The following is a 23130-nucleotide window of genomic DNA, read 5'->3' on the forward strand; positions in this document are numbered from 1 at the left end:
ATTACTATTGGGTAATATACAAATTCTACCAAACAAGTTGTGTATTTAGTTTAAAATATATTCTACAGTTTCTTATCAATGTAAGTTAGAGAATGGTTGGATTAAGAAATTTCAGATGTTAGAAAATTCATATTATCTTATGTAAATATTTCACAACAACTGTTGATAATTTATCCAAGCATGACCTGTTATCTTACACTGTCAAGTACATGTTCATGTACAGATGTGCATTCATAACATTTTTGTATTGATAGATTGCTATATACATGTGTGCATGTTGTCTGAGAAATAATGTGAGTACCAGATCATGACTTGGTGTGAAAGAAATACTGTTCTTATTTACAAATTGAGATAAGTTTATATACAGATAAATCTGTCTAAAATAAACTATGTGAAGAGAAATTTTACAATCTTTTGGATGGCTTCATTTTAGTTTGATATAATTAAAAACAAAAATCAACTTCACATCTAGGGCATGCATAATAATACTGCTTATGTGCATTAGAATTTACAATCAACATGTTCAAACATTATTATCCCCTTAGTTACTAAAACTTGGTTAGATGTCTAGAATATTGACAATTAGATAAGTTTAAAATTCCAGGTTATAATTATTTAATAGTGATACACATTTTAAAAGAGAATATGGGGTGACTTTTCATCCTATTAGAATTTACAATAGAAAAATGATAGTTAAGAGGTTGAGGTTAAACTGGTCAATAATCATTAGGTTTGAGAAGTAAGTTTCTTATTTTAAAATAATTTGATTTTATGTCAAGATAGGTATTTTCCTGAAAAGATGAAAAAGCTAACAGTAAAATCAAACCTAACTAGTTTACTACAAAGGTAAAGGAGAAACAAATTTAGGAAGCTTAAAATAACAAATACGTTGAAAGATTCACAGATATACAAAAGCTATAAACTTGATTTTAATATGTTAGAAGATCCAAAAGTACTTAGAGATAGTTGGTTAATGAGGATAAAATAAACAGCAAGAATTTCTTTAAGAGCCATAAAATAGGGCAATTACATCCAAATTTTTCCAAAAATAGTAACACGACCATGACTTTCAATTCTCAAGCTATGATTTGATGAGAAATACCGCTTTTATGAGGTGACTGAGGTGGCTCAACTCAGTCCAACTAAACCTTGTGGAAACACTGTAGGGTCCAAGATTCTTTTATCTATTTATAAAATGTGTTTGACCACCCCAGAATTGGGTGATTATAGATGAACATTAAATATTATATACCTCTGGAAGACTGATATACGATTCCCCTTTCAGCAACATACAAATATTAATGTCAGAAAAGTTGTTTGATTGGTTGTTTGGCATTCACTGCAGCAAAGGAACTAGGCTATTTATGTCAACAACCTGTAAAAAAAAAAAAAAAAGGTAAAAGCCAAATTATAAAATGTAAAAATAAATCTAATTAAAAGTCAAACATCCTAAAAAGTTAAAGACACGAACAAGTTAGATAGTCATCATCGCAAATGACACTGTCCAACATCAGAGGTAAGCCCATAGAAAAGGCGTGTCTAAAACTGTGCCACTGTTCACAGTTGTATTGATCGCATGACAGTAAATGTGGACTATTGTGAGTTGAGTGTCACAAAGGCCACACATTGTTGCATTAGTCCCCAAATAAAAGAAAACAAATAGTTAAAAACTGTGACTAATGCATAGCATAATTATGGCAAATTCCTCTTTCAAATCCTTATGAAAACAAGATGGCCAAAGAACAACAGAGGAGGGTTTGATCTGGAAAAGCTTGTTACATTGTTGCTCATTGCAAGTCAACTACAAACTGGGATGAAACTGAGCCTTCAATACATGATTGTAGTCTATGTATGGGACAGACATGGCTATGATGGCACCAGAGCAGACAGATTTAGTCTCTGTGTCAATGAGCATGTTCCCTCAAATATTAACGTGGCAAGGTATCCAGAAAAACTAGATATGAATATAAAATAGAGAAAAATGGGCCAGGCATTGTTGAATATTGACAATAACAGAGTGAAAACTAATGCCAACTAATTCCAGGATCAATGAAAACTAAGACAATCTGTATAAATAGTACAATTTGTGTTCTGCAAAACTTCTACATGATCCAGGGGAAGAGAAATGGCATACGATTCAGCAGTAAACACAGAAACTGTAGAGGAGATCCAGTGAGCAACTACCAAGCCACAACAAACCATGGCAGAGCCCACAGAGTTACCTGACTTTGAACCATTTGTATAGATGGGAATAAAATGATGGTTCAAAAGATGTTCAGCAAAGAGAAAACAGTACCTCCAATTGGGAGTAATTACCTCCTTCAGCTTCAGATGACTCAAGAAAAGGTCACAGGTTTGGATGGTAATAAGTCATGGCAGGATTGGCTGATTACTGGAGAAAACAACATTATCCAACTAACGACAGACCCAGTTAAGCCAACTATTCTTAGATGTTAAAGCCAAGAGGAAGAATGACAGACTGTTTATTCTGAAGGAACATAGCCCAATGAAGAAGGAAGAAACAACCTCAGGTGGAAAGCTATGGTAAGAATTGAACTTTAATTGCATACTGCAAAGAAACTTGCAACCAGCAGGACTGGAGAAATGTGGAAAGCCCCATGCAGAGACTAAGCTCCAGATGGTGAATGGGCTCTAGCATCTTCAAGGCCTAGGTCCTGGCAGAACCACAGACTAGAGACCCATAGTTTAGTTTCAAGCAAATGAGGGTGTGATAGATCTTGAGCACAGAACATTGATCTGCTCCAAGAGGTGGAAGAGAGAGCATATAGGATGTTCAGTTCCCTTGTACACTTGACAAATAGATGCTTGATGGAGAAATGAAAGTAAACTTATAATCATAGATAACCCCAAGAATTTTGCCACAGTAACCATGGGAAGAACAACATCATTAAGACAAAAGTGCATGCAAATGGTTTGGAGATAAAAAAAAAAAAGGTTAAACTGTTTACTATGATAAACTTCAATAGTGAATGAGTGCAGACAGATGCTGCCACTCAATAAACCTCATGTCTGACAACCAGAACAAGATGTGGAAGCCATTGACATAGAGCCCATTTACAACAAAACATTGAAGTTATGTAGTTAGAAGGAATCTTGGGATTTTCCCAGCCACACAGAAAGAGAGAACAACAGCCTAGGATCAAACATCAGGAAAAATATTTTCCTGCTTGATTCAGTTAAAAATAACCAGAAGAATAATAAGAGTGGCAGAAGAGAGGTGGTGCAGCATCTCATAGCAAACTTTATTAGGTCCAACTGATGTGCTGCCAAACTGATGACAATCAAATCTGAATTCCAACAGTGTAAATAGGTATTTAAAATTGTTAAGATGATCAGCCCCAAAGGAAAGAGATGATTGCTCTGCCCTAAACCTTATGACCAAGAAGGTGGGAGAAGAAACAACAGTGCTAGATGCATGAAAAAAACTCTCATTGAGAGTATCAGCAATGTTCTGTACATTAGTATCTTCCTAGTCATTGAAAAGCATGATGGAAAAGAGAAGGGAGGCACGTCTCCCACTGACCTTTTGAATATTGTCCTAGGTTATTTTGGAACTGTTGATAAAACAGATGCTAGTTGCAGACTTAATACAAGATTCCTTTTGGCTTTGACACTTGTCCTGCCACACATGAGCATGGGCCCACTGATAAAGGATGCAGTCAGAAAGAGAAGGATACCACTGGAAGGTATCTCAGGCCTGTTTAAGACCTTTCTGTGCCTTCTGCAGACAAGACTCCACCATGGACGAGGATACTGATGAAAACATGTCGAGGTCTTACAAGTAGATTGAACAGCTGTCTGGATGATACAACTAGTCATTGATCCTACACAGTCATCTATCAATAACAGAGAGATGATGGCAGGATCAAATAGTGAAAGAGGGCCAGTTAGACTGATCCAACTTTCACAGAGATTGGGTAGTATCAACCATGGCCAGTCTCCCTCAAAATGACAGGAAAACGATCACTGCCCCACGATTCACTGTCAACCCTTCAAGAAATGTGAAGGGGAGCAGAGAGAGAAATCAATGGCAGTAAAAGACTGACTAGGTGCAAGAAAATAAATATAAGATCCACTATTGAAGAGAGAGAGGTTGTTATCCAAGAGCATATTCCCTTACAGAATGAACCCTCTCATCAATATCAGCACCACTAAAAAGGTGAGACAGCAATTATTCAACAAGATCTGATTGATCATAAGTGTTTCTAGGTGACAGGTACAGGGAACAAACAATGATGATATGATACAAGAAAACACATATGGCAATGGCCTCCAAGGGTGTATCAATTTGCAAAGACAGGGTGGACACATGCTGGTTAACCAGCAGTGCCACCCCTCCATGCACTCATCCGTTACAAAAACAATTATTCCAGTATAAAAAAAATTACCAAAATGTGACAGAATCAGCAGGTTTCAGACATGTTTCTAGTAAGGAATGACACACAGAATGATAGGAATCATTCAAGGTCTTAAAGTTGTCCAGATTAGAATGAAAACCTTGACAGTTCCATTGTATCAAAATTGCTATTTTTACTTAGATGTAGGAAAACTGAGTGGATAACCTTTTGGTTTATGACCATGTTTTATTTCTTTACTAGGAAGAGGTCTATCTACCTCCATGGATACTACCAGTGACTGAGGGCATGAATGAATAATTATTCTACACTTTGGAGCCAAAGATGATGAACCTAAGTACACATCAGAAACTGGGTTGAAGGACGTGGACCCAGGCAGTCACTGAAAGAAATGGTGAGTAAAGACAGGAATAGACATTGACTTGCAAACTTGCTTATCCATAAAGAATAAAAACCTCTTCATATGGTTTGAGAATGACTCTGTTGGAGGCATGGTAAGATCTGTCTGCACTCCCACTGTAACAGTGGAATGTAGTGCAGTAGCATATACCTGAGCTGGAGTTGTAGACAATAACTTCCAAGCCATTGAGTAAGAAATGTTGCTAACTATTTTCAAATGTTGTACCTCTCTCTCCTCCAGTCACCAAAGGGAAAGAACAAAAGTAAGAGGAGAAAAAGCCATTAAATTAACACAGTGACAGTCCAATTCACAATCATAAGTGTCATGGTCTTTGACACTGAAATGAGCATACATCACAGAACCACAAGATGCTTTCAACTGACTGAACCATAGAGACTGAAATTATCTGAGTGGGTTGTGAATATACAGTTTAGATAAACTGCCTTGACAGTGGCAGGTGGAATATAGCAATGTAAATGTCAAAATAAGAATGCTGGAAAGGAACGCAGTTCTGTCCTAACAACTGGAAAAATGCCTCTCTGCAGAAACTCCTTGGGCACAGAAATCAGTGAGGATCTCTAACTCGAGAATGTTCTTTAAATCCCTCTCAAACAATAACTCATTGTGAGTAATTGTAAGTAGCATGAGGAATAATCTCAATGGCCTTTAATGCAAGAAGAGTTCAGGGTGTTTTGAGGTAAATATTTCTACCAAGATGTCCCCAGAATGTAACTTCTTGATGAACTTAGGAGAGCCAGCAGTCTTCTCTAATATTTTCTCCATTAAAAGGGACACTTGCCCAAAAGGTTTATTTAGCAAAGGATACAGTACAAGAAGATGAAGTACAGATGTAGAATGAGGTGGAAACTGCTGTTCAGATTTTTCAAAATATGGTCATTTACAGATGAGCTGTTTTTTTACTGTTTTATTTTTATTTGTATGGTTTATAATGAAAGAAGAAAGATTGCTTACTGGCCCCACCTACTGGAGTTCTACAAGGAGATGCACTACAATACCAAGTAAAAATACTGCAGCAATGCCAGGGTTTCATAAGCACCATAACCAAACACCAGCATCAAACACGATGTCCACAACACTCATGAAAATATCCAACACTGGTACTCAGCTGACCCTAACACACCAGGACCAGCTGACTAACCCTGAGGGTTCACCCATCTACAGGAATTGAAGACCAAAGTATCATGTCAGGGTTAAACTTATCAATCACCAGAATCCTCTTCTACCCTACACAGGTCACCACACGTGGCAAACATGTGAGTGAATGTTCAAATCCCATAAGAGGTAAACTGAAAGTATAGACCCTACTCTTGGAGAGCCCCTCAGTCTGTTCAGGAATCCACCTCAAGGGGTTAAAAAAGATTATATATATTTATGGTAATAGCTAGTCATATGAGGTGTAACTGCATGGTCTAACCACTAAATAAAACAATTTTCTTGATCTTGAAAATTAGTACATGAAACACAGTTAAACAGATATACCGCTAATTATTGCTCAATATTGTTTTTAATAGTGAGATGTGGTTTAATTTTGAAACACTTATTCTCTGGTGAATTTGGGTTTCTATTTTTTGTTTCATTCTCTTAATTTCTTTAACATTTATTGATATATGATATTGTATATTTCATTAATTTTTGTATCTTGTCCTGGCCAAGCTCTGGTTTACAAGTTTTATATATATATATATATAAATGATAAAATTTGAATTCTAGTTGTTTGAGTATTTTCTTGGATTTCTGTTTCATATTTCATGTTTAACCAATCCGTTTTGTTTCGCTCTGGTTGTACCACCATTTTGTTTAATTTAGTATAGCCTTATCTCACATATTTAATAATGGTGAATGAAAAACATCTACCACACACCAAAGGTTTTGAAAAAAGATGTAAACAGGTGTAAACTTATAATATAGGTGTCACATATAATAAGAACACTTGTAACATTTATAAAATTACAATCATGCTACACTGAAAACTTTGACACTAAAATTAATACAAACAGTTCTTCTTAAATTAAAAATAAAATTATAAAAAGTACATTGAGTCCCTAATCAGCTCATTTTATGGTATGTTAAAGGTGAGTAAAATGCTACAATGAGGATTAGGCCTTAAAAGGATACTTATGGCTAGTTTTTGTTGAAGACTATGAAATGGCTGAGCTTTTAAATGTTTTCTTTTTTGTTTTTAAAATATGTATTAGCAATATACTTAATATTTGGAATTTTACGAGAAATATTAAAACTTATCTGTATCATGCAGCTATTTATTTCTTTGTGGAAAGTACTAAGAATAAGTGATTAAAAACAGATATAGTATCAAAGTCTTACACAGTGATTCCATGGGTTTTACAGAAGACCAGAAACCAGATATGCAAGCTTTTCTCTCTTTAATTTATGATATATCAAGAGATACCAGGCAGGACTTAAGGATTGGTAATATTACCCTTATTTTTAAAGGAAATGATCAAATTTGCCCTAGAAATTATAAGCATGTTAATCTTACTTTTGTAGCGGAAAATCTTCTAGTGTCAGGTAAAAAAAAATCTTTACCAATTCATTAAGTGAAATATTATATCATATATGAAAGCCAACACAGATTCACCAAAAGAGAATCTTGCCTTACTAATCTGTTGGATCTTCCTCAGGTAAATTGTTACCTGGAAAAAGGATAGTGTGAACTTGATGAGCTGAGATTTTGAAAATTTTTGATAAGGAACCACAAAAAAGATTAACTAAGAAACTGCATTAGTAGGAGTTCGGGAAAGAATAGCTAGTTGAATCACAGGGTGTTTGAAGAGGAGAAAGCAAAAGGCTGTTATTAATGCAGTTCAGTTGAACTGGACCCTTGTTATTAGAGGAGTGCCTCAGGGGTTAGTCCTTCAGCCTTTGCTTTTTTTTTCTTATTAATATTAATGATACTGATAAGGGTATAATTAGTAAATTATTAAAATTTACTGATGACATTAAACTACTGGATACTTATTACATGTTAAGGCATTACGGAAAACCTTGATCACATGGTAACTTGAACAAACATTTAGTAAATGGTCTTTAAGTATAGTATATGCAAGAAAAGAAATTTCAGTTACAACAATTAGGATTCTCATATTTAAATTACATGGGAACCAACTCAATAGCATGATAGAAAAATGTGATCTTGGCATAGTGGTAGATAAGTCACTCAAGCCATCAAAGCATTGCTCTGTTGCTAGTTGTAAAGTTTATGGAATTTTAGATGTGTATAAAAATAAACATCATATTGATTCCAAGACAAAACGTTTTGTTATCTCTTTATAACTATCTACTTATGCCTCACTCAGAATATCATATACAGTTTTGGCCTCTTTATCTAAGAAATTATACAGACTTCTTACAGGGATTGATTACAATATTTCAATTTGCTTTTCTTGAGAAAAGAAGGGTTAGAGGTGGCACTGTTGAAGTTTTCATCTTATCAAGAGGAACTCAATATGACAGAGGACTCCAATTTATTTTTCTTTATTCTAAAGATAAGATAAAAGGACATAATTTTAAGAATTGAAAAAAGGCACGTCAAGCAATTTTAAGACAGTTTTATTTTGTTTGTAAAAGAACAATGAACTTATGGAATAAATTTCCATCAACAAGAGTTGAAGAAGGAATTGATGCTGCCTCATAAATAGAGGGTGGGCTTAATTTTTCTCAGAGATGGGTGTGAAAAATCATCCTTGAAAGATCAAATGCTTCCTTGTTGTTTGTGTACTGTTACATAAACTAATAACCATACTCAAAAAAACTTGAGAACACAAATAATTTTTCAAATATGCTCACCAATTTTGCATTTATCAAAAGATAACTTTTAAAAATATTTGAATGAAACCATGTACCAAAGAGTGTAAAAGTTCTAGGATTAACCTAACACTGCAGCAAAACACAGTGTCTATAGTTTTTATAACTACTATCAATACACTCCTGGAACATCAGCATAATTAATAACATTTATCCAAATAGAATAATTATTTCTTTTAATATATCTGGTAAAAGAAAAAGTAACAATCCTAGAAAAAAACAGGCAAGAGAAGCTGGCAAAACATTAAGTATACAATAATATACCTGTTCATTTTCTTCATATATAGGTTACAAGTGTATTAGAAAATTTATATTTTACACTTACATAGATTTTCAATAAAAATTTTATCATTGTTTCAAAAGTATTTTCTTTCAGTAAGATTCAACATAGATATCGTTCTGTAATATCACATTTAAACTCTGAAATAACTGTATCTATAAATGAACACCATAACATTTGCAATAAAACTGGATGTTTCATTAGATATTTATTTAAGAAGTGATAAATAATTTTTAAAGCAGTGCTTCTCAAATACTTCTGTTCATGGGCCACTCAATTTTTTTTTTACCTCAATGGACTACAATGAGATTTACAGTATAAAATATGCTACTGTTTTCTTTTTTATAATTATGCAACCTTTCCATGCTGAAGGGAGCTCGCCACTGACCACAGTTTGACAACTGCTGTTTTACAACAACATATTACTAATGATTTTGTGTAGTTATTTAATCCTGTTTAAAAATTATGGTTTCAGTATCAAGAAATAAAAAACAATATAGAAAGCAGGAACTATATAAATTTTTCAAGTCATTTATCAGGTTCTTGACATCTATCTACATGGTCAGGGAACCTTGATATTAAACCTGTGCGAGTTGTTCTTTATAAATAAGAATGTAAGAAAAGTATATTTAATTATCTATATGCATTATTGAGCTAATTTTAATTTTTGATCCATGTAAGAAACTCATTCTAATCCCAATATAATACCAATTACATACACATATTCTTTTCTCAAGTAACAAAAGGCTAAAGTCAGGCAGATTTAAAGAAAGGTGTAACCTACTTTTCTTCTGTCAAACTATTTTTTTATATGCCTTACACTGCACTGAAGTCTAAGACAAAATGTTTAATCATTTGAAGACTTTCATTTAAGTTAGTATCTTATATATCACAAACCATGGTATCTGAATAGTTGTCATCTACTGTTTGAAATGACAGAAGGGCAGTCATGAATAATGCTTATGCAAAATTTTATTTTACAAGTAGGATATTTTACAATAAACAGTTAGTAATTAATCACACTATCATTCATATTTCAAAACATGGTGTAAATTAAACGAAAATGTAGATTTACTATATATTATTGTTAAACAGCTCTTAACATAACATAAAGTTATTAAACTCTGACCAGGGCTTGAACTTGCAAATTTTCAAGGTTTTCATCCAGGTAACTATGCCAGACATATCAGGGCTCAAGATCACAAAACTTCACATTAATGTATGAAGCCAATAGTAAATACTTTAGATAATTTTATACTTTCTTGTTAATGTTTATACATACTATTTACTATCTATAATGTTTAGTTTGACTTTCACATCTCAGTATCTAAAACTCTAAAATTTCTAATTATAATAGTTAAAATTCTCAGTGGTATAAACTGTAACAATACATGATAAATAAATAACTATACAGAAAAAGGTTAATTCATAATCAGCCTAAATTAGTATATTGTGCATTATTAGTAATTAATATATAGAAAATGTTGTGTTGTATATCATTTTTTAAAATACTTCAATAAGCTTTACAAAAGATGCCCAGGCTGAAAAAAGTGATTTTTGTAAATTTAAATTAAAAAGCATTAAAACAAAACAAGGAGACAGGTTATTTAACCCATTAGTCATCACTCATAAAAAAGTGGTCTTACTAATTATTTTAAAGTAACCATGAAGTACCAGAAATACATTTTAATTTCATTTATTGAAACCAACAAACTGAATCTCTACAACAAAGATTATGCCACTTTGTTAGTTCATCACAGTATCTTTCAAGTCTTTTGCTAAAATTTTATGTTACCCAATAAGTTTAGTACAAAGTTTATTTCTATTATATGTGTTGTGTTTGTGTGCATACACATATATACAGCAATGTTACCTTTCTGATCCTAATTTTAAAAAGTTCTGTTATGGTAAAATACTTCACTGCAAGGCAAGGTAATAAAATATATTTCCTCAAATATATTTTGTGTCTTATTTATTTAACTTATGTAGTTCAAAGTACTCTGTAGCAATTAGAAGGATCTAAAAAAATGAGCTAATAATAAACAATCTTCCACTTCTCTTTAATATTTAAACTTAACTATAACTTTTTAAGTTTAAAATCTGCATGTCTATTCAACAAAATATTTATACAATTCAAACTAACAACACACAAATATTCATTTACTACGTAAGTAGCTCAAAAATGGCAACAAATTCCACATAGGATATAGCTGGGTAAAGTGGCTTATAATTTTTCTTTTTAAATAAATCAATTTTAATCTACGGTGCAAATACAGATTTGGAAAGTTCTGCCACATCTCCAGTTGAATTGGTTTTACATCTCCAACTGAATGGTAAATCTTTGGAAGAAATTGCAACTAAGGAACATAAGCAAAAACACTGCTAGGCACTTAAAAGGTTTATGGCTGAGACCTGTAGCCACAGGAATTTTTAGCATTTCAATACAATATCAATCTTGCTTTTATATTCTGATTTTTCAAGACACAAAGTGAGGATTCAGGGCACATCTATCAACACCTAGCAATGCTTCTGGACATAAATATAAATTTTGGCTGGGTAGAAATCATCTTAGATAAGTTAGCTTTATTTTACAAATAAAGTGATTGGCCTTTGAAATGGGTTGCCTTCAGATGTGGTAGATGATATTAATATATAAACAACTGAATGATAGGGACTAAATTTGAGTGTTTTGTTTGAAAGTTCAATGGACTGGATGGCTTAGATGGACCAACAAGGTCCTTATCATCCTTAAATTGTATGTACATGTCTAAAGTGGTGGATAAAAGGCAGAATAACAGTTTTCTGTTTGAGGGGAGTTTAAGAGTCAGAACATGCTCAATAATGTAACAATGCTAACAAATAAACAAGGAGACCATTTAGTCCTTCAAGTTCAACAGTTCAAGACTGTACCTACAATCCACCCTTCAAAAAAGTAAAAATTTATAGCCACCCTTTATTTTTCTGAGAAATCGTTGATTTACTTTTTCAGCTAATCTAAACTGAAGTAATAAAGGTTGTAAAGCAAGTTGATAAGGTCTTTTAATATATAATGTTAATTATTTTTGTTTTTATGTGTAAGATGTAACTTAATACTAACACAGTAATCAAAAAGGTACATCAGAACTTGGATTGGATTGTAAGGAAACAAAGAGTTGTCAAATAAATGGTAAACCCAGAAACAGACGAAAAATAAATACATGTAGAAACTTTTAATATTAAAACTACTATCAGTATGAAATACCCTTAAGAATATATTGCCATGGGAAATAAAAGTGAAACAATTAAACACCTGAAATTAGTGAAAAGTAAAAAAAGAAAAGAAAAACGTTACATTTTTACTGAAAGCTAAAGCTAGTAGAAGCCTACGCCTTACTTTTCTAAAAAGACTAGATTCCAATCGTTACCACTTTGAATTTTGATGCCACAAGGTTGTACTCTGGAGCAGTGATAATGATATCCTGGTTTCTTAACTGCTTTGCTATTTGGACGATCCACGTTACCACTGAGTTAGTTAAGCTGGCGCTTCTGTTTCCAGCAGAGCAGATAGAGGTGATAACCGGCTAAAAGCCAAACGAAGCAATGAGTACGGAAAGCAAGCGACACCTTTCTTTATAGCTTTGAAAATTTTTCATACAAATACGCAACAGTACTCTATACGGTACCTCACTTTTCAGATTCACCCAGTATTTCTTTTCACGGTCGTCACATTCAACTTACCCAACGTCTAGACGGTGTTAATGACCTCAATTCCCCACTAGTTAGCCAACACGTCTCATCCAAACAAACACACTTTCGCTTAAAGGTAAAGCACTTAGACACCTCAGAATGGTAGTTAGAAAAGTGGACTTATCGTCGTACGGAAAACGAAATATTAAATAAAAAAACTAAAACTTATCAATAACATCTAATAAAAAATAAGCAACTTGTATAGGTCAGGAAAAAGAAGTAAGATATAGATTAATGAAGATAATAAAAAAACAACAACTTGGCAAGGAGTAAATAATATAGGTTCATACTATTTTCAATTTACATTTTGTTGAATCATTTTGCTCTCATCACCAAACAATAATAAGTAAATATCCAAGTTATATTCTTTCAAATATGTATAAACAAAAGTTTATTTTTATCATTTATAACGAAAACTAAAGATTACAGTGGAAAGGAGAATACGTATTTTCAGAAAATGAAATAAATTATCTTTAATAGAAATGTTCTGTGTGTAGGGGTATATCTAAAAAATGTCATTATTCCACCACAATAGTCTATACTTTTGTTAGGAATATTCAATTTTTATTTTTATTTAAAAACTGAAGGATACCTTTCATTCCTAGTGTTGGTAAAGTTTCAGTTGTATTTGTTTCGGGTATTTATGCAAAATTACACAAATTCGAGATGACGAGAAACCCACTTGAAGTAAAAATGTATCTTAGGACAGTTGGTATGGGTATTACTAATTTTACCAAAATAAAGCAGAGAACAACATTTCAACCTTCCTAGGTCATGTTCAGAATACAAAGTTACACAAAGGCTATTCGCGCTAACTGTCCCTGATTTTGAAGTGGCAAACTAAAAACGAAAGTACTTATTTGGACTTGAATATCACTCTTATAGCGTACCCATGGTTCCTATAGTATAGAGCCAATTTTGCAACAATTGGACCCTCGTATTCATAGCATAGCACTCTAACCACTGAACTACTCCATACCCTAACAACTGCAAATAACAGTTTGCTTGTTTTTAATAAATTTCAGTAGGCTTCAAAATCTCATTACTCACTTCTAGTATACACAAGTTTTTTATGTTATTATGTATCTAAAGATAATATAAATTTGGTTTTAATGTTTTTGTTGTTGTTGTTTTTACAAAAACGTTATTTTAATTTTCATAACTTTTTCAAAATCGACAACACTAAAGTGATGAACATAGAGCCTGTCTTAAATTTTCCACGCTTTCATAAATACTTTTTAAAGAAGATAAAAAGACATCAGATAAACAAAATAGCTGTTCGATCATAACTCAATAAAAAAAAGAGGAAAAGGAAATCTTTAAAAGAGTAAAGAGTAACATTGCTTAACTTATTGTCTTTAGATCTCTCTCTCTCGGGATTTGGGTATGATATATACATACCCTGGAGGATCAGGTTCTCTTTGACCTCTTCCTCCTTCCTGTACTTGTGTGGTCGTGCAGTGTTTGATGGTAGAAGTTACTGCACTTTTGGGTCAGAGTGAGCTGAATTTACTCCGGCCCTTTTCAGGGCAATGTCCATGTATTGACATACATGTATAAATATTGTTTTACCCTATCAGTAAGATGTCTAGTTTGTTGGTGGCACTTTTTTTAACATTATATTTTTATATGTATATACATATTTTTCATTCATTTTTATTTATTTTATTATTTTTATTTTCTTAATTTTATTTATGTATTTATTTTTGTTTAAATATATATTGATGGGGAAAGGTGTTAAGGACTAACTTTATCATGTATGAGATACCTGTTTAGTTAGTATAGTAATACGTTTTTCATCCAATTTTTATCGAAGTACGTTATTGTGTTATGTAGAAGTCTATTTAGTATGGTTGGTATATTAAAATATTTATGTATAAATTGAGATGATGTTGCTCTAGGAACTCTATATGCTGTTGTGAGGAGTGTGTTTTGGATTGTTTGTAGTTTGGTTTTAATTATTTTGTCAATTACAGTTATCCATGCTGGAGCTGCATAGTCAATTACTGGTCTAATGTATGTTTTGTAAATTTTTAGTATGTTGTCTGTAGATGCTCCACTATTCCTGCCAGTTAGATTCCTAGAATAGTTGGTTCTTCGTCAGACTTTATTTCTAATTTCGTTTACATGGTTAATCCATGTTAATTTTGAATCATAGGTTAGACCTAAAAATTTTGCCAATGTGGCAGTCTGAAGTAGTGTTCCATTCATATATATTTCAGGCTGTAGTGTTTTGTATTTTGTAAAGACGACAACTGGTGTTTTTGCTGTATTTATTTTTATTGTATTTTTGACAGTATTCATTTATAATATTTGTAATATAATAATTTATAATAAATTTGTTTGTGGCTGCTATTGTTGGTGTTGTGGAACTTTTCCAGACTGCCACATCATCAGCGAACTGAGAAGAGAATCCATGATTAGGATCCCTCAATGGCATATTGTTTACATACATGATGAAGAGTACAGGGCTAATCACCCCTCCCTGAGGAACACCAGCTTCTGGAATAAAGTACTCATAAAAGGTACCCTCTACATTTACTATACATTTTCTATTTTCGAAGAAGTTAGATAGCCAGCGAATAATTCCACGCGGTAGTCCCAATTCATTCATTCGGAACCTTACACCATCGTGTCATACAGTGTCAAATGCTTTCTCGATATCAAAGAAGCAAGCGGCAGTGCATTCTTTTTTATTGAAGCTATTTATTATCGTTTCAGTTAATCTAATTAAATGATCTGTCGTTTGTCTAAATTTCCTGAATCCATTTTGTTCTTCTAGTAATTTTGATGTTATCTCCAAGAATGTAGAAAGTCTATTACCGATTATTCATTCAAGAATTTTGGCCTACACAGCTGGTCAGGCTGATTGGTCGGTAGTTATTAGGTTTATTTGCTGGCTTTTCTTCCTTATGGAACATTAATATATTAGTAAGCTTCCAAGAAACTTATGTATCCTGAGGATAGAGATAGATGAAAAAGTTCTTTTAGGTGGTCAAACAGTTTTGAAGAGCTCTTTTTGAGAAGGATGGTTTGTATTTCGTCTTCACCCGGAGATTTGTTTTTTATTGCTTCAAGAAGTTCATGTAGGGATATTTCTTTCGTTAGTATTGTGTCTTTATAGTTTGTGATGTGTCTTGTATTTGTCTCAGATATACTCGTTGGAAAAATTGATTCAAATTGTTTTTTATTGTTTAGTATAAAGTTGGTAATTTTGTTGTAGAAATATGTATTCATATCTGGATCAGATATGATCTAGTACAGTATAGGTTTGTTTTTGAATTTCACGCAAAGGGCTATCTGCACTAGCCGTCCCTAATTTAGTAGTGTAAGACTAGAGGAAAGGTGGGTGGTGATGACCAGCTGTTAGGCTACTCTTTTACCACCGAACAGTGGGATTGACCGTTAAATTATTACATCCCTACGGCTGAAAGTGCGAGCATGTCTGGTGCGACGGGGATTACGAGTCAAGCGTCCCTAACCACCTAGCCATGCCAGGCCAGTATATTTTACTAGTTGATATAAGTGTAATGATTTCGGTTACTTCTTTTAGACTTCAGTATTGTATTTATATATACAACTTTTGCCACAAATTATAAAATAAATACGAATGTATATTATTATATTTATATCAAAAAATTATTAATTATTTCCATCCACTTCAATTAAAAACGTTGACTGTTTGGAGGTGCAGATACATAAATAACATTATTTTCTACTTCCCACATCCTTCTCAAGAAAAGCGCATGCTGCGCCATCTATTGTGCATTGGCAGCAATATTAGAAATGTATATTTTTCTGTGATACATAATAAGCACGGAAAAAAGAACATATTTTAATCTCAAGATTTTCCTGAAGACTAAAATCTAATGCATTATTCATTTAAAATGTCAAATATATGTGTTTTGTGGAAGTTTCTGCACTAATTTTGAGCTAAAATTGGGTTTAGATCATCTTTGCTTGATAAATTTATTAAAATACGAAATTATTCAAACATCTATTTTAGACGACCCCGCTGGTATAGCGATAAGTCTACGGATTTACTACGTTAAAATAAGGGGTTCGATTTCCCTCTGTGGACTCAGCAGATAGCCCGATGTGGCTTTGCTGTAAGAAAACGCACGTATACTCTTTTAGATGGAAAACGGCTACAATTTGTGATATGAGATCGCTATACAATTATCAGTTGAAATGGCTGGCTTTGAAAGTTGAACATGTAGCAATGGCAGTTGCTTTACGTGGCAAAAATCATGTAACTCCCAATATAGTGTTATTTATATCTATGGCTTTCTGTAGTCCTTTATATTACAAAACAGGAAAACATGAGGGGATCATCTAGTCTTTTAAAGCTATCTCTGCACAAACACTTTTAAAATAAGGGAAAACTTAAACCTTTCCTTTATATTTCAAGAATTCATCGATTCGTCTTTTAAACTCTTGTGAAGTGTCGATCTCCTTTATTGCTGACTAATTTGTTCTATAAGCTAGTACTTAGTTTAAAAAAATAAAACAGTGTCTTAATTGGAGTCTCGTCTGTCCTATTCAAAATATTCAACTTGTTTTCATTCGATCTACTGTCTTCAGAATATAATATAAAGAAATCAAAATTCTTTATTCTATTGTTACCTAGAATAAACTTAATTTATAACACTTTTTTACATTTCTTTTCTCAATATAAGAAATAATGTTTCAACGTTTTTCTTTCGTTTACGAATTATTTTAAATTATCTGGTGACAATATTTCAAAGTCCAGTCAACGTAAACGATAACAAAATATATTATTTCTTTCTTTATGTTTTTTTACAAACTGTTTTCACTGTGTACAGTTGTAAGCCAATTTTAAACTTACTGGTACCACAACATTGTTGAAACAAAGCAACAAGCTAACTGATTCACTCTGTTGGATAGAAACGATTATACTATCTTGAAACAATTCTACAATCGTCACATCTATCTCATATTGATAACCTATCCTCGAATGTGCTAGAAAACCTGATGTCAAACCCCATAGAAATTTCTAGGCCTATATGAACTTAACGTCATCATTTGAACCTGCAGTTCACTTTAACTAACAAACAAATCACAACATTAAAAATATAACTTACATCACTAATCGTTCCTGGATAGTGTTGCCCCTTGATCAATCCTAATAAAAAAAAGATAACACCAAACCGTCCATTCACCCAACCAAGCTAACTGTTGATGAGTTGTTTGAGGGAGCACTGATATATATATATATATATAAGTTAATTACTTTTTGTTTGATTTATTCTTTTAATAGCTAATAGTCCGTCAAAAGTGATTGGGTGAGTATTACCGCTCCCACCTCACTGCATAATCTAATCTCACATTTCATACCTAACTGAAATTTAAAAGAAAATTAGAGAAATCGAGGTTGGCCAACAAACAGGCAGAAATGGGGGGTCGAGGGAATCAAACGTCGGTAAATTCCTTTGTGAGCCAAGCAAAATTAAAATCATTCGTGACATGTCCAAAGAATGATTGTTGCTAAAAAATTATTTATATTAACAACTTATTTTCCTATGTATTACACTAACAATATTAGGTTATACTTTTGTTTCTAGCAACATGACTCGTTTCGAATCCCGGTCGCACCAAACATGCTCGCCCTTTCAGCCGTGGGGGCGTTATAATGTTACCTTCAATCCCACTATTCGTTGGTAAAAGAGTAATCCAAGAGTTGGCGGTGGGTGGTGATGACTAGCTGCCTTCCCTCTAGTCTTAAACAGCTAAATTGAGTAGCTTTGTGCAAAATTCAAAACAAACTAATATGAAATATATTTTTAGCCATATATCTACATGCAATTACATAATATAATGATTACACAATTGGCAGTCTGATTTATATACCAATTATTAGTGTGGTTACTTACACGTCTCAGGGTAGAAAGCTTTTATGTCACATATGATGTAAAACTACAGTAAAAATGACATAGAAGAAAATGTTTGTTTTTTAAATGTTATGACCTATATGGTTGTGATGCAGATATTTTACTCTCATTATTTTATAGATATTAAATTATTTAATTAAAAATATAGAAGTGTTATCAGCTTTTGGCATTTCTTATCAAGGTTAAAGATTGACAACTTTTAGTAAGAAGTCTGCCTGACAGTTTAATAAAATACTTCTATTAAAAGTTAATTCCAACTTTATTAATTGATCCAAAGTTTTTCTGTTACTGTTTTGGGTTAACTCAAACATTTATGAGTGATAAAATATCCTGCAGCACAGTATTTTATCTAAGATTAACGTATACTCACCAGTGCCCAGTATGTTGTCACTAACATTAATTAAACCATAATATCCTTACGTCAAGTCAACTAACACCAATAAGGTTGGTTGTTCTTATTACTTTTCATCTTTGGTTTTGTATTTATAAATGGTTACTTCTTTCGAAAAATATCACATATATTAAATTATAAATTTCTTTATGTTCATATTCATTTGTTATCCCTCTCAATTTTTTGTCCTGCTTTATAACTTACAGTTTCACTTACCTTTATGTTTATTAGAGGATACTTTCATAGTGATATACATTTTTTATACCTGATTTTCTACCAACCACTTCAAATATTTAAAGACATAGTAAGATGGTCCAGTAGCAACCATAAAGATTATCATCAAAAAAGTTAATTGCTGTTCCTTACTACACCATAATAATTGATTTTTCCCTACATCATTTTCTGTTTGCATGAATCTATATATACAAAGAGACAATCAAAGAAATTTATATTTTTCATTATTTAAACAAGGGAACAGGCTTATTGCTGATAAAAAAATGCTTTGAAAGTTCTTTAATGTGAAAATTTGCTTTAAAGTTCTATCAAGCAACCTTCATTGAAACCTTCTGTTGAATATTTGACTATTTTATTTTATTCTTCCTGCATTTCAGGTTTTACAATACTTATTGACTGAGCCAATGACAAATTCTTATGCTCACCATGTAGAATTTTTTAACACAATTAGTATAATTTGCAAAATATAAAAACAAACAAATAAAACTTGAAAGAGTTGAAATCCCACATTTTTTCAAACAGCTCAGATATTCTCCTTCAGCGATGTGATACAGGAGTAAGTTCTAATGTCTTGTTCAATACATGTAGGATTTTAAATATTACATTAAAAAAATTTACTTGATATATTCTTAGTTTATGTTTTGTGCATAAATTATGCAAATATTCATAGTATAATTCTATAATAACGTGTTAAATTCTTATCCTATTGTTTAGTAACTACAACAGTTATTTTTTCTTACTTAAAGATTCAGACCAAAGTAAAAACATACTTAACATATGTTCTTATAGAAATTTACAAAATAATTCATTAGCAGATATAAAATCAAACAAAAATGTTTTATTGAAATATGAACACTACATGTTCAATGCACAAGATATATCTCACTTTCTTTTACAAGAGCTGCAAATAATCATAAGCTAAGGACACTTCAAAAAACCAATGTAATTAACAACAAAGCTTGAATTCAGTTCATATTTAGAATATTATTTTTCTTAGGTGTTCATCTTGCAGGAAAAATTAAGAAATTTATCTAATTACAAAAAACACAAAATTATTAGGAAATGAAACTCAGACTTAGAGTAACTGCTACTATCACATTTTTGTAATTCAATATTACCAGCTTATTTTTCTCTTCTGATTTGTATCCTTTTAAGTTAGGGAATTCTTAACAATTAAAGAAACCTTGGTAGGTATGTTTGTTTAAGATTCAATGTATTATGTTACTATTGGTTTCAGAACTGCCTAAAACAGACTCCTCTGAAATTTTACATTCAAAAAAGTGTGTTAAAAACAATAATAAAACAGGTTTACTTTTGTGATCTTGCATTAACAGTAACCACAGAGACATCACGAAGCTTAGAGGATTTTGTATAATTTAAATTTTAGCAGCCACTAATATGAAGTGTGGGAAAAGATGGAGCTGAAGAATTAGCTCAAGAGTTGATTATCAGGAAATGTGACAGCACCACCTGGTGAAAAGAAAACACAACATACACACTAGGTTCTTTTTCTTTTCTTACATGTTGTTCAATTTGTTTGGCACCAAACCATTAGATTTTCTATTCATGGAACATTTTTTTCAACAAGATTTTCTGTCTTCATCAACACATTTCAGAATATAAATTTAAAATATTTTGCTAAATTTTGAAGAAAAGCAACTTTCCACACAACCTTCATACAGGTAGAGAAAATTAAACAATTTATCCTTTACCACACAATTACTATGTTCAGTCTTTTCTGTGATATAAACTTTTAATAGGGTATAACTTGTTTAAGTTTAGGCTCAAGTTACAAAGTTACCTAAAAATACTACTTGATGCTAAAATATAAAATGTTACAAACTTTTATACATAGAAGTTCAAATTATAAAAATAAGTTGTTATATTCAGGTGGAAATTTTAAATTATTTAATACTGTGTGTAATGTAATGTTTATTAAACTATTTTTTCTAGCCCAAACTATTATTTTGTATAGCTTTCAAATTCACATTATGCTAACATAACCATTATGTTACTAGCTTTTTGGAGTAATATTTCAGTGTAAAACTTGCACAGATACCAAATATTATTCAAATTAAATTTCTATTGATCTTAACAAAACCCATGTTAACAGGATATGAGAAATATTAATACCAAAATTTTAACGTTCATTCTTGTTAGTGTTTAATCCATTTTGAAGTTGTGTTAGTTGAACTGCAACTGAAGAATTTATATTTGAATTATTAATCAAACTAGTCATGACTAAAAATTTGTATAAATATATATTTTAAATAATAAATATTAACAAAGCATAATTCAAATTAACTAATACTAACTAAAAACACTTCATGAATTACTGTTAGTCAATATGCAAATAGACTGACACAATAAAATATTAAAAAATTATTCTTTTAATTCATTTTTAATTGTACCGTGATAACTTACAGTTGTACCAAATATAGTAATGCAGTGTATTGTCTCTTGATAAAAGTCCACAAACTAAATATTATGAAAGCATATTTCTTCAAGAGAAACAGAGGCTGTTCTTGTCTTTGTTATTTTCTAAAAGTTTATTGTACAGTAAAAGAGATTCATTAACTCTTCATTTTATAAGTTTACTTGGATAATTATGTAATTCTCATTGTTTAACACCTTAGAGGTTTGTGATGAAATTATATTCATAATTATTAATTGAATATTGCTATTTAATATTAAAAGTTAAAAAACTTAATACATTAATAAATGTCATTAATAATAACAACCAACTCTGTATTTTATTAGAACAAAGGTAATACTCTGTACACATATTCATATTTTTCATAATACTAAATCTACATACATATTTAAACTCATATAATCTGTACTCTTTTCAGAGTTTCTTTGTACAATGTACTATTTTACAGTTTTAACATATACAATAGAATGTCACAAATTATTTGACCCCATATGCACAACTCCAGCAAAAAATTATGCAAAACAAAAAAAAGTTTGTTGCAATTTCAACAAAACTGAAACATAACTATTTTACTGTATTTAAATAACAGCTTTAAGGTGAAAAATAGTCTAATTTTGTTAAGAAAGTATGTGCATAATTTATTTAGAGTCAGAAACAATACCTTGGGAGTTCTATTTGTCAGTATCTACTGTCTCTCAAAAGCAAACAATTATTTTCATGTTTTTTTGAAAAATAGATATATACTGAAATGCATATGAAAATTTTTATCCCAAGTTCTTTGGGGATAGTTATTTTATTAGTTTTTTTTTTCACTCTATAAGTTACCATAATAAAAATATCTTAAACATGTATTAATTTTTTGTATGGACAAAACCAAACTGTCAAGTATTAGTTAACAAGAACAGAAGCTACATTAAGTAAATGAAAGAGAATGAACTACTTGAACCTTCCAGACCACTGAAGTTCCTTGTCTGTTAGTGGAATATAAACTACTCCTATTAGTGATGTTTTTTTAATTTCTCCATTTGGTAGCTTGTCAATTTGTTCTAACATTTGATTTTCTTTTCCAACAGGTAAGACTAGACGGCCTCCTGGTTTGAGCTGTTTTACAAGCTGTTCAAACAAGGAACTGCATTATAACAACAATTATAACAGCAGAAAATATTTAGATTCTAATTACCTAAGTTCATTTTACATTTCAAACAAGATCCTTTTGAATTAAAGTAATAAATTATGACAAAATAACCTTAGCAATGTCCACAACAACTTTTACCAGTTACAAAACCACTAATTCCTATCTTAGAAATACCTGTATCAAAGCATCATTAATAAGTATTTAATGTCACATATTCTTAATCCACAAACTTTTATCCCTGCAAGTACATCAGTTTTATAAATTAACTTTTCACTTTTATTACACTAAAATTTTGCTGTTGTTGTCATTATATATGAAAAATTAGTTAGTCTATATACCCTTGTTTATCAATAGGAAAAATGTTTACTTTCTTTTTATAAACCTAGGTGTCTCATTTGG

At 31.6% G+C, this 23130-nt stretch overlaps 2 protein-coding genes across 7 annotated transcripts in view; both read right to left on the reverse strand.

Moving 5' to 3' along the window:
* The window catches only part of LOC143230685 (protein phosphatase 1 regulatory subunit 14C-like), a 71728-nt gene extending 58974 nt beyond the window's left edge, over positions 1-12754 (reverse strand). The window contains exons 1-2 of one of the 5 annotated variants that reach the window (XM_076464668.1): positions 12304-12719; positions 1253-1375 (exon numbers count right to left, since the gene is read on the reverse strand). In XM_076464668.1, coding sequence (XP_076320783.1) covers positions 1253-1336 — 84 coding nt within the window. In that variant the 5' untranslated portion in view covers positions 1337-1375; positions 12304-12719. Of the gene's footprint in view, positions 1-1252; positions 1376-12272 lie in introns of all 5 variants that reach the window. The other 4 variants (XM_076464667.1, XM_076464671.1, XM_076464669.1 and 1 more) reach the window with 4 other exon arrangements.
* Positions 12755-19980: 7226 nt separating this feature from the next.
* Positions 19981-23130, reverse strand: part of LOC143230687 (protein-L-isoaspartate(D-aspartate) O-methyltransferase-like) — a 44192-nt gene continuing 41042 nt past the window's right edge. For both annotated transcript variants that reach the window (XM_076464672.1, XM_076464674.1), the window contains exons 7-8: positions 22543-22709; positions 19981-20632 (exon numbers count right to left, since the gene is read on the reverse strand). In XM_076464672.1, coding sequence (XP_076320787.1) covers positions 20611-20632; positions 22543-22709 — 189 coding nt within the window. In that variant the 3' untranslated portion in view covers positions 19981-20610. The remainder of the gene's footprint in view (positions 20633-22542; positions 22710-23130) is intronic.

This window comes from Tachypleus tridentatus, chromosome 10 (genome assembly GCF_004210375.1).
Source record: "Tachypleus tridentatus isolate NWPU-2018 chromosome 10, ASM421037v1, whole genome shotgun sequence".
Taxonomy (NCBI): domain Eukaryota; kingdom Metazoa; phylum Arthropoda; class Merostomata; order Xiphosura; family Limulidae; genus Tachypleus; species Tachypleus tridentatus.